Source organism: Solea solea, chromosome 3 (assembly GCF_958295425.1).
Source record: "Solea solea chromosome 3, fSolSol10.1, whole genome shotgun sequence".
Classification (NCBI taxonomy): Eukaryota; Metazoa; Chordata; class Actinopteri; order Pleuronectiformes; family Soleidae; genus Solea; species Solea solea.
The window spans coordinates 35,986,820-35,999,444 of record NC_081136.1 but is presented as its reverse complement, the minus strand read 5'-3'; the positions used below and the strand labels follow the sequence as shown (position 1 = coordinate 35,999,444).

General features: G+C 37.2%; 1 protein-coding gene across 1 annotated transcript; it reads right to left on the bottom strand.

Annotated features, from left to right (window-relative positions):
• Positions 1-1,894: 1,894 nt before the first annotated feature.
• LOC131456379 (tetraspanin-8-like) lies at positions 1,895-12,373 on the bottom strand. The gene is made up of 8 exons (XM_058624665.1): positions 12,215-12,373; positions 5,878-5,940; positions 5,005-5,124; positions 4,726-4,800; positions 4,550-4,645; positions 3,875-3,976; positions 3,706-3,789; positions 1,895-2,882 (listed from the first exon to the last, which is right to left on the bottom strand). Exons 1-8 carry the CDS (start codon positions 12,269-12,271, stop codon positions 2,802-2,804), a joined length of 678 nt encoding a protein of 225 aa, XP_058480648.1. The 5' UTR covers positions 12,272-12,373; the 3' UTR covers positions 1,895-2,801.
• Between the last annotated feature and the right edge of the window lie 252 nt (positions 12,374-12,625).

Here is a 12,625-nt window from a genome sequence, read left to right as displayed (position 1 = left end):
TTTTTCCCTTCTGGAAAGAGCCTCGATATTACGTGTAGTGATTTGGCGCCGTACAAATAAATCAGTAGGAAATAAAAAGCTGATGAAGGATACTTTCAAAATAAAACTTAAAGTGACTGAAAAAAACTATTTTATTTGAAGTCAAATTAAAGATGTAGATTTGAACATTTCTGCCCTAAAATGTTTTTGGTTTTTTTTACTTTTCTTTTATTTGGCTACCTAAAATGTCGCACCATCAGCGTAACGTGAATGGCCCCGAAACTGATCCCTGAGGAACTCCTAAAAGGTTATGATCACATGAGTCACTTATTCATAAATCAACTACAATGTAAGTGCCCCCCTCTATTGACTGAAATAATCAAGGAAAAACAAACGTAAAAAATGTGCCACATTTTGTGGAAATGTGTTCCTTTTTTTGCAAGTTTTGCACTAGAAAAATAATTTTAAAAAAAATTTATATATAATATCTACGCTAAAATTATCAGTTTAGGCCGACTGCACTTGTGAAAGAATTAAGAATTATTTTTTTTTTGTATTTTATCAGATTTTTTGATTAAAAAAAAACTGGTAAGAGTCTGGTCATGGAATGGAATTCGGTGAAGACATTAAACGCAGCACAAAGTTTACTTTAGACTAAAAATATCTGAGGAGAACAGAGCGGAGTGTGTGTGTGTCTGCCCACTCACACACTAACAGAAGTTAAACTCTCCAGCTGCTCAACACTCAGTGGAAAAATGTCATCCATCAGAGTCATGTGACGAGTGAGGACACGCCTTCTTTAAAAAAAAAGTTCATTTTCTTAATTCTTTCACGTGCAGTCGGCCTCCAGAGGGCGCTACAACACACTCACTGTGGATTCAGACCAACAGTAAAGTTCAGTGTGAGATTTTACATAAATCAAACACTTTTGTTCAGTTAAGATCTGAACAAATCTTTTTATACTTTATTAATCCCTAAGGGATTAATAAATCCCTAAAGTATTAATAAAGTGACTTTTGATCATCACTGCAAATTTGATTTTTGTTAGTAAAAAAAGTTTTGCTTTGCAGACAATTTATGTTAAACTTATTTTTATTTAAATGAATAAATAAAAGGTCATAAAATGTTTGTAAAATGAATAAAATGGACAATATATTTTTATTTAATATTTCCCCATTTATTTTTTATTTTTACAACTAAATAAACAAATAAACTTCTCGTAAAGATAATATTAATTGAATCTCAGACGTCGCGTTTACACCGAGTGGCGCTAATGTTAGCATCACATAAATTAGCCAAAAACTGTCTTGGGGCTAATGCTAAGCTAACAACATTCACGGCTGAATGAGACCAAAACTTTGACTCAACAGACGGTGTACGACTTCACTGCTCACTTTCTGCCCCGCCCCCCCTTACTTGGTTGCTAGCAGTGGGCACATCGTGCAAATCTCAACACGGATGGACTTCCGTTACATTGCATCACGCCAACTTTCGCAGAACTTACTGCAGCAACTTTCATTCCGCCATTATGTGAACATTTTTGTATGAATTGCACTGATTGAAAAAAAACAAGATTTGCTAATTTTTTTTGCTAACACTTACTGCGCGTTCCAGTTATCTCGGAGGTTGTATGTTGGAAGTGGGAACGACGTCACCTTTCCAGTTTCCAAGAATTTCATCAGTTGCATAAAACGACGGACCCCTTTAAGAAAGTCGGAAAAAAACTAAACCAAATTCGTAGAAAAGGACAGACTGTGAAGAAAGGCTTGCCAGATTTTAGCGTAGATTTTAGCGTATTTGATTGTAAAAATAAATTTTTTCTGTTTTTAAACCACAATCTTAAAATCCTCAAAGCATGAGACGGACATTTTGTGTTGCAAGAGTTGACAACTTTAAATCAGACACCAGGCGGCGCTCCAGTTCAAATTTCCTGGATGTAAACTGGGAAATTGACAACCCCAGATTACAACTGGAACACATTTTATTTCAAGTAGGTGACGATAAAAATTGACCATGTTTCACAATTTTAACTAAAAGAGACAAAAAAAGAAAAAATAGCTTGCCAAAAGAAACAAACCAAGATTTTTTTTCTCCACAAGATTAAATCACCAAAGTTAATAATATTCTTGATAAATTTGTTAAAATGTTTTATATTTTAACATAAATATCGTTATAGCTTGTTTTTTTTTTTTTAAGGAATTATTTTCACACGAGCACAAACTTCAACTTCCTGAGAAAATCGTGAGTAACAACGAGAAACTTTTAACTCCACAAAAAACTATTTTTGAAAATAAAAGTACAACTTTTTTTACCAAAACATTTTTCATACACCAGTGGACACGTTTCATAAAGTAATGACAATAACGACAACATTTGTGATTTTACTTGCATAAAAATGCGATCATTTGTGTTTTTTGGTAGTGATGAGCTCCCGTACAGAAATTTTATTTATGCGTCGCAGATTTTTGTTCTTTGAGGCTGAACGTGAATCGAAACACTGACTTTTACTGTAGAGCAACTTTTACTACTTTTGGTCACGTTATCAATTTTTTAACATTGCTTGAAAAATCAACAATTTATTGAATTTTCTCTTTTAAAAAAAAAAAAGCCTTATAATACATTTTCCAATTTTTACGTTAAAATAAGTTTACAATGAATATATTTCACATAAATTATTTTTACGTCAATGTTTATCATTATTATTATTATTATTGTTGTTATTTTTAATTTACATGAACTTTAAGCAATTGATGTGTTCCTTCACAATAAAACGTTACGGAGGCGGAGCATTGGTTGTTTGGTCGCTGAGAGGCGACGGGGCCTCAGGCAGTAGTGGATGTGGCTCCGCCCTCCTTCTTGCCAATCTGACAGTAGAGGATCATGGAGAAGACCATGCCGAAGATCTGTGGAGAGAAAAAAAACACGTTTGAAATAACACATATTTTTGTTCAAGAATATTTCTAAAAACATTTGACAGATTATGAAATTGTGAAATGATTGAAAATGGTTCCAACTTATCGTTTTCATGAAGAAAACCATTACCCTGTGAATTGATTTACTTTAAAAAAAAAAAAAAAAATTGAATTAGACGATAACGAGTGAGAGAATTTCACAAATGTTATCTTTAATAATCGCAGCCAATCTCTTTAGTCGGATATTGCACTTGGTTGTATCGTGATTTTTGCGATTTATTTGAAACCCCCGACGTTAGCCAGGTTTCTTTACAAGAATGTTAACATTTTACCATATTTTCAAATATTTGGTGAAAGAAAGGGTGTTCACAGTGAATGTAAGGCCAAGCTACACTCACAGTGCCCTCTGCTGGTCGACGCAGTAATTACTTCACATGGTCTCTTGCACTTTTAGGCAAAAAGTTGCAAATAATAATTAGCGGATTTAAAAATGGTAAAAATGATGCAACCACGACCATTGACAGTCAAATGTACAGAAGAGGAATTCTGAGATTAGAGTCGGAACTGCGTTTTTTTCTGATTTACCGTCATAATTCCAACTTTGAGGGGAAAAAAGTCAGAATTCTGAGATTAATCCAACTTTAATATCAAAACTGAAAAAAACGTCAGAATTCTGACAAAATCTGACTTTAATCTCAGACAATTGAAAAAAAGTCAGAATTCTGAGACTAAAGTCACTTTTTTCTCTTGTTTAACAAAGTTCGGATGGATTTGCGAACTCTGTGACAGTGTGTGTGCGTGTGTGTGCACTGACCAGCAGAATGGCGATGGCGAAGGCGATCCCGATCACCACCTCCATGTGCTTCTCCATTAGACTCACGATTTTGTTGGTGCAGGGCTGCAGGTACATGATGACATCATCATCATCATCATCATCATCATCATCACACTGTGTGTGTGTGCGTGCGTGTTCATGTTCTCACCTCAGTGTTGTATGGCCCCGTGCAGTCGGTGCCGTTGCAGCGACACGAGTCGGGAACTCTGTCCCAGTCGGAAGGTCCTTTCACGAGGCCGCAACATTTCAGCTGAGAGAGAGTTAGCGTTAGCGACGCGACAACAAAACACGATAAAACCTTCGATTTACAACATTTACAGGTTTTAAATAATAATTTTAGAAATATAATAGTGTCATAATATATATATATACACATATACATATATATATATATACACACACACACACACACACACACATATATGTTAATTTCTTAACTTAAACAATTAGTTTACAGTTCTCTTAATTTTCATTGTCATAATTCTGAGATGAACTCCACTTTAATCTCAAAAAATTGTGGGAAAAAAACAATTTAGAACTTACTTTAATCTCAGAATTGTGGCTTTTTTTATATTTTATTTAGTTTTAAAAAAATATCCTAATCTCTTCCATACAAATGACATAATCTGATTCATTATTTCTGCTGTTTGTCAGTGGAAAAAGGGGCGGAGCCTGGACAGCTAGACTGGAGCTTTAATCTATTTAATCATTCACAAAGAAAAAAAGGAAGTCTGCTGAAGTAAAAGTCTGGTGGTTTGGCGCCATCCGGTGGATCTTAATGGTGACTACAGCTGATCAGTGTGTGTGTGTGTGTGTGTGAGACCTCGCGCTGAATCTTCTCCAGATCTTCCTTGACGTCAGCTGGTTGTTTAGAGAGCGGAGTGAGTTTCTCCAGACGCTCCTTCACCCAGTCCTTCACCTGCGACACACACACAGAGTTTCAAAATAAAACAACGGTCGTTCAGAGGACACGAGGAGGATAAGGTGAAGTTTCCTGACCTTGCCTTCGCCCACAGCTCCCAGGATTCCTGCGGCGAGCAGGAGGATGAAGATGAGGAGCAGGAAAATGAAGAACTGAGTGGAAACAAGAAGAAGTTTAGTTTTTGTTGGAAAAAAAGCTGGAATTCTGAGATAAATCTGACTTTAATCTTTTTCATATATTTTTTTGACTAGTAGAGTCGTCCAGGAGATTAACGACCACAACGTCCTGGAAACATGCCACTTTAAAAAAAAAAAAAAACAAAGCCTCGCCCCCGTGAGTCATGTGACCTCACTCACCAGAAGCAGCATGCAGCGGTTCTCTTTGATGGCACCGCAGCAGCCGAGGAACCCGAGCACCATGATGATGACACCGATGGCGATCAACAGGTCGATGCCAGGAAGTGATTCATTTAAGAGCTGGAGGAGGAGGAACATCAAGAATTTACACATTATTCTACTGGAACATCAAGAATTTACAGATTATTCCACTGGAACATATATAACTTTACCTGCTTATAGCTTTTAACATCCTACATAAACACCACAACATTCATCCTGATCTGTTAAGACAAACACATCTGACCTTGTTCAATGGGACTGAACTATGTTACATTTAAATAGCCGACAAAATCCTTAATCTGGATTAGACCTGAATGAAACTCAGAGGGTAAAATGTGTGTCATGCACACACAAACCAAATTTCTAGAGAAAAAAAAAACACAGAATTCTGAGATAAATCCGACTTTAATCTCAAAAAACTGGAAAAAAGTCGTAGTTCTGAGATTAAAGTCAGTTTTCCTCAAATTCTAACTTCAATCTCAGAATTCTAGTGGGTTTCTTTTATATTTCATTAGGATCTTAAACACAGGGACAAATTCCCTCCTGATCTGCTGAGATAAACACATCTGACCTTGTTCAGTGGGACTGAACAATGTTACATTTAAATTGCAGCCAAAAATCGTTAACTGGATTAGACACGGATCTGGATGAAGTTCTGATAAAGACGTGATTATTTACAGTTTTGCCCATTGATGAGAGATGGGGATTTCTCAAAGGTTTTACCACTTTCGTGGCGTCTTACCAAAATTGAATGGGAACATGTTTGGGTCGTGGCCTACCAACGACATAACATTCACACTGATCAGTCAAAAAAAAGAAAAAGTGTCTCACCCCGTTACTGTCCTTGTGGACTTTCAAGTAGATGGAGACGCCGAGGATGATGCAGCCACTCAGCTGGAGAAAAAAGGAGAGAGAATTATTATATTTTCAAAATGACATGAAAATACATGCAGATAAATCAATGACTGCAGTTTTTCTTTAAAGAAATTAAATCCCGACTCGTAGCTTCCTCGACTTCGTCATGAACCACATTTGCAGAAAATTTCCTTCACATCAGTCCTTTACATTTTGAGTTAAACTGCTCACACAAAATATAACCTTCTTGGAGGCAATAAACAAAACAAAAAAACATCTAAAAATATAAGCAGCATTGTTGAGCTAAAATAAAAAAAAAGAGAATGTTACAAGAAAGAAATACAAAAAACAAAAATAGATGTCACAAAGAGACAAACACAGCCAAAATAAACAAAAATATAACAATATGAGGAGAATTTGTGAGCTAAAAAGAATATTACAAGAAAAAAATCCTAAAAGAAAAAGAAAAAACTAAAAATTCTCACATTGAGTACATATTTCTTTTTTTAATTTAATCTATTTTTGATTTTTTTTTTCAGGTTTGGTTTGCGAATTTAAATTCATATTTATGTAACTTGGCAAAAAGAAGACACTCAGATTAACAAATTTAAATGACTTTCAACAAACAGAAATAGACCAAATATAAACCTTTTTCTAACAATTAACATTTAAAAAAATGATTTTGACATAATTATAGGATGTTGTGGTGCCTACAGTTCCAGGAAATTATGACCCTGATTTACCACAAACCCACACCCACGGCATGTCCAGTTCGTTTCCAGTATAAACCTGTAACTGTCAACGCAGCACATGTCGAGTCTGATGTGAAAACAAGAACGTTTGTGTTTCACACAAAAGCTTAGAGACTTTAAAGCTGGGGTAGGTGATACTCGTTCGTCAATGACATAAGAACCTTTCATTTCAGCAGCGCTAAAAACTGCCTACACATCAAAAAAAAATAAAAAAAGTGTGCAGCCTAAAATCGCGCCTTGAGGAACACCACAATTAAACTTTATAGCATTAGTAACAATTTCTGATGCAACATAGAAACCTGAAAAAAATAAAACCTGTAAAATGAGTAAACAAGTGAGGCTTTTCAAAAATGAAGAGACTATTTTAGTCACAGGAGCTAATACCAGAAAGGGTCCATCCCAAAACACAGGGTTGGTATTAGAAGTTGAGCTTTACCTCAAACCACTTAATTAAGAAACTGTTTGTTTTTGTGACGTTTGAGTGAAAATTTAAACTAACATTTTTCAACCATTGAAACAGAAACTGCCTCGTGTTTTGGCACAGAGCAGAAATAATGTTTCTAGAGTACAGATGTGGGAGGAGTCTCATGAACCCGCGTCACAGCAGCGAATGAAAACGCTTTGTGTCGTGAAAACAAACAGAAGGAAACTTTGTGTTTACGTTAAATCAAACGTGACGGATCGTTTTTCCATTTGACTTCTGAATCAACGGAAACCAAACGGGACGAGTTTGATTCAAGGACACGACCTTTGGCTTCACAATGAGAGTCGCCACGCCCGGAAAACACACACACACACACACTATTACCAGTGTAACCACAGTCTAAGCAGGGTTTTTTTTTTTTTTTTTTTAACAGTCAAGTTTAAATTTAAATAAAATACTGGGGAAAAACAGGAAATAAAAATATACACACAAAACGACATCAGGATAGACATCCACCAACATCTATTTAAGCCCAACACCTGAGGATAAACCTCCATCACAACCTTCTGAGGATAAACCTCCAACATCAGGCCATCAACATCCCTCCTGAGGATAAACCTTCATCAGCATCTCCTGAGGATAAACATCCAACATCCCTCCTGAGGATAAACCCGCATCAACGTCCCCCCTGAAGATAAACCCCCATCAACATCTCAAGAGGATAAACCCTCAGTTCATTCATAAAGAGCTGTCGTCTTTAAAGGTAGACTCAACACAAACATGAGTCAAACATGTCATGCACAGAGGTTAAACCATCAATCTACACAGAAAAAAACCTGCTGAGCAACATGATGAAAACATGAGTCAGACACTCCGAGCTCGTCACAGCACGTCGTCCACACATGGCAAACTAGGATTACAGCCAATCTGGATTTACATGAACTACATTTAAGATTGTTTTATGTTGGGAATTAAATAAGATAGTTCTTGTGGGTGTTGGACAAGTGGCAGGGATTTCAGATTAATGGGATTAGACAACGACATAACATATTATAGATAGTCTGGATTGAATGTTAATAGATGTGGTTGAGAATGAACCAAAGCCCACAGAGAAAATCTGATTTTAGCCGGCGGGGACACATGAGCTGCTGGTCCACTGCTGCCTCGTGTGGTCACTTTTTGTCACTGAGGCAAATCTGAATGAAGGTTTTTAAATGCCGAATTAACAAAATAACATATTTGAAGTTACCAATGGAGGCAGCAGTGGATCAACAACTCCTGTGACGTTAAAATTGCTTATTTTCTCTATGGGGTTTGGTGTGGGAGAGTGAGTGGTTTACACTACTTTAGCTTCCTGTTGGAAAAGTCTGTCTAACAGTGAGATAAAGACGTGAAACGTGTTCTTAAGACGTCGCAGACTTAAACGGACATAGATTTGGTGTCTCAGCTCATGGCACAGACCGAAAACCTACACCTGGTCGGGATGAGCACTCCCTCTCTGCTTCAGTGATCTAAAGCTCACGGGGGAAGTGATGCAGTGTGAAGAAGAAAAAAAAAAAAAAGGTCACAACAAGAGGGTTGTGTTTCAAAAAGAGGTTGTACTCGGTCTCAATTATTTACAGCCGTGTTTTAGGCAGAACACGCTAAAAGCTAATCTACGCCTTCTCGTGTAGCCGCTCACTTAGACACTTTTAAAGCCTCCACTTTAGCTTTTTGTTGTTTTAAAACAAACACAAAACCATATTTGGAAGAGAAGGGGCGGAGCCATCCAAGACCTGCTGTTAATCTTACAACAGTCCCACCTAAGGAAGGAGCTAAATTATGGCTCTACATTGGTCCATAATTGACAAAATTGATGTCATCAAGTCCTCAGAAAAATGTTAAGTGACGTTTTTTTTGTTTGTGGGCAAAACAAGACGCTTGAGAACATTCTCTGGAACAAACTAATAAAACAAAAAATACCTACGTTTCGTGGCAGGTTCTACTCTGAATCTGTTCTGCTCTGTTTGTGTTTGGCTCAGCACTTTACCGAGCAGCTACGGTCCCTGAACGCAGCATCTATTATTCATACAGGATATGGACTCAACGATGACTCAACTTCACTTGTTTACGGCACAAAATTCAATCACTTCCAATGACCCAATGTCAAAGAGACATGTCTAATTAAGGTAATTTTCAAGGCCCTTTGATTTTTTATTCAAATTCACAAACTTTCAAGGATTCCAAGGACCTGTGGGGACACTGAAGGGCACATAGGCAGCAGGAGACATTTACCTAAATAACTTTTTCTTGCACAGAATTAAAGGACTTTCAAGGACCCGTGGGAACCCTGAACAAAGAACGGGAACGCCGAGGATTCTGGGATGTGGGAGCGTCAACCTCAGTAAACACTTTTTAAAAACAACAGTAAAGAGGTTTGTTTTTACAGTGTAAAAACTCCACTGTGTCCAGTGAGTGGCTGAAATCAAATTAACATCGATTCACATCTGTTTCTGGGAACATGTGACTGAAAATAACCCGAGCGAGCGACGACACAAACTCAAATCAACTCTACATTTATTTTTAAAAAGGACAAAAGTCGACCTTTATCTTTGGGGGAGGGGTCAACGGAGCCGCAACACTCCTAAGCTGTCAAAGCTTCAGAAACCAATGCCAATGTGGACGTTTGTGAACACTGTAATCTCATCAGTCAGTTTGTCACTTCGTTTCAAGTTTAAAATTTCAATTTGACTTTCAGGTCGTCTTCAGCTAAAAACGTGGCCGCCAATTTGTAAAGTATGGTCCTCCATTTGGTTTCCCAAACTAATTTCACAATATAAATCATAACGAGGGCCTTTTTTTTTTTTTAGAATAGATTTTGGGTAATTTTTTACTGACGTTTACGTAACAACTTTTTGTTGTTTATTATTGTAAATGTAAATTATTTCCATTACGTTAAAAAAAGGCGGATAAAAATTCAGGAAATGTTTTTGACGACCCAAATGACGAGATTGGTTGACAGCTAGCACATTCCAACAGGTGCATCGCTGCGACCCCTGCTCTTTTAAAATGGGGTAACTTGTGGGTTTAAAGATCTAAGATGAAGTAAAGAAGACTAAAATGGAGGCTGTAAAATGGGACCGATTTTTAAATTTATCAAAAATCCTTGGATCGGACATCAGACAATGGGGGGGGAGAGAAATTACGTAAACTGTTGTCGTCATGTGACCAAAAATAAACGCATCAGCACAAATGTGACTTATTTTGCCGTTTTATTTTGTATAAAAGTGATTAAAAATGCACTTCTATAGGTCAGGACTGTGATATCAGGTGTTTTCTCTGTATGTCTTCGAGGTTCTTTCAATAACTGAGTCTATGAAGCAGATTTTTTTGTTTCCATGGCGACACATTCATCTCAGGTCATTAAAATGATAATTTTATCAGTGTCATTTAAACAGCAGCTGCTCATGAACTGATCTAATTGCTGCTGCTGCCGTTTGTGTTCTGTCTCTGTTCAGGCCAACGACGTCACGTCTGTTTGTTAAAATGAAAATTCATGTTTTACGTCCAAAAGTTTTCGATTCTGTTTGAGGCGAGTCAGCGTTTATTCACTGTTGACTGGTATTATTGTGATCATTGAAAAACACATGGCTGACGAAAGTATCACAAAATGTTCAAATGTTACTGTAACAGCGAAAGCATTATTGATTTTTCCATTTCCAAAGAAACATTAGTGTCTTTTTTTGGGTTGTTTTTTGCAAAAACATTATTTCCCCCCTAAAAAATTGTGGGGGGGAATGAAATGCAATGTTACAAAAACATTGACGTTTCCAAAGTGTTAAGAAACAAATATGTTACTGATTTGTCACATTTCAACATTTTTCTTTTAAAAAAAATGTTTTGAAACATGACAAAAATGTCACCAATGTTTCCTCCCAAAAACTGACTGTTTTTTTAAAAAGTGAAATGTAATGTTCCCAAAAACCACAAAAATGTTACCAATATGAAAGTTACATTTCCAAAAGTGTTAGAGAATGTCACAAAACCATTATTGTCTTTTCTTCCCAAAAATTATGCAATGTTACAAAAACACTTTTTTGTGAAATGTAAAGTTACAAAAATATTGGTGGTCCCAAAACAATTGCCAAGAAATGTGGAAACGTCACAAAAACTTTCACTTTTTTTTTTATTCTTAGGTACTGTTTTCCTTATATTCTAATTTACTTCACTTTTTATTTCATTTACCTTAATAAAATAAATTATCTTGTTTTTAGCACAATAGGGGCGTGTCCTATCTCATGTGACAAACAAACAAACCTTGTGTCTTAGTGTATTATCGCAATAATATTTTGTCTCATTCTTCAAAGTAATTGCTGATAAAAAAAACCCACCATGTTTACGTTGACGTGTTTGTTCGCGCTGCGTGTTGCTACACGTTATCTTTTTTAAAAAACACAGACTTTTATCAACAAACAGCTTCAGGTTTGTGTTGAGCAACTGACACAGTGGAGCAGCGGGTTAACTAAGCGTCTCACCACAGGAACCCTCCCCGAGGAGAATATTAGGAAATCAGAGTCGAGAAAATAGTTTAGACCGGGTGAAGGAATGAGACGTGATGATGCGAGGGACGGGGGAGTGACGGGAGGGGAGGGGGTGCGGGCACGCCCTGAAACTGAGCAAATGTTTGTGTGTGTGTGTTTGTGAGGGGACAGTGGAGGGAGCGGCAGTGAGATAATACAACCTGTTCTACACCGGCGACACACAAAAGACAAAAACTACAGAGGGACGAAGTTCACGGCAGAGACGGCGCAAACGTGAAAAAAAAAGTTTAAATAAAGAGAGATAACTTAAAAAGAAACTTACGTATGAATAACTAACTGAAATAAATAAAAAGGATGGTGGAGAGGGACAGAGGTCAGGGCGGAGCGACAGGTCTTTAAACGCAAAATAAAAGCGTTTAAGAGAAAAAAAAGGTTAAAAAAAGTTGACATTAAAAGTACATTTCAGCTTCCACGTCCACCCACGACCTGTGGAACTCATTCATAATGAAAACAACCTAAATAACGTGTAGAAAAATGTGAAACATCAACGCGTGGCTCACTTATTTCACCCTGCAGACGTACAGGAGTTCTAAATGTAAGAGGTTTTTCACACTCACCCAGAAAAGAAGGTTGAAGAAGAAGAGCAGATATTTGACGCATTTATTCACAGCCATGGTTTTTAATTCTTCTTTCTTCTTTTTAACAGATCCTCGTTCACAGCAGCTGCAGCGGCTTCTCACTCAGGACAAGAGCACACACACGGAAGTCAGATAAAGACACACACACACAGAGAGAGAGAGACAGAGAGAGAGAGAGAGAGAGAGAGAGAGAGAGAGAGAGAGACAGAGAGGTTCTCCCTCGGGGGCGAGTCAACACCAACCTGTTCTGCCGGTTTCCTCCCTCGCCTCGGACAGAAACCTCCCTCCCTTTCTCTTCCTTTCACCTGCTCCCTCCTCTCTTTAGCTTTTTCTTCTGTGTCTCACTTCTTTATCTGTCACCTGCTTTTTTTATTGTTATTATTATTATTA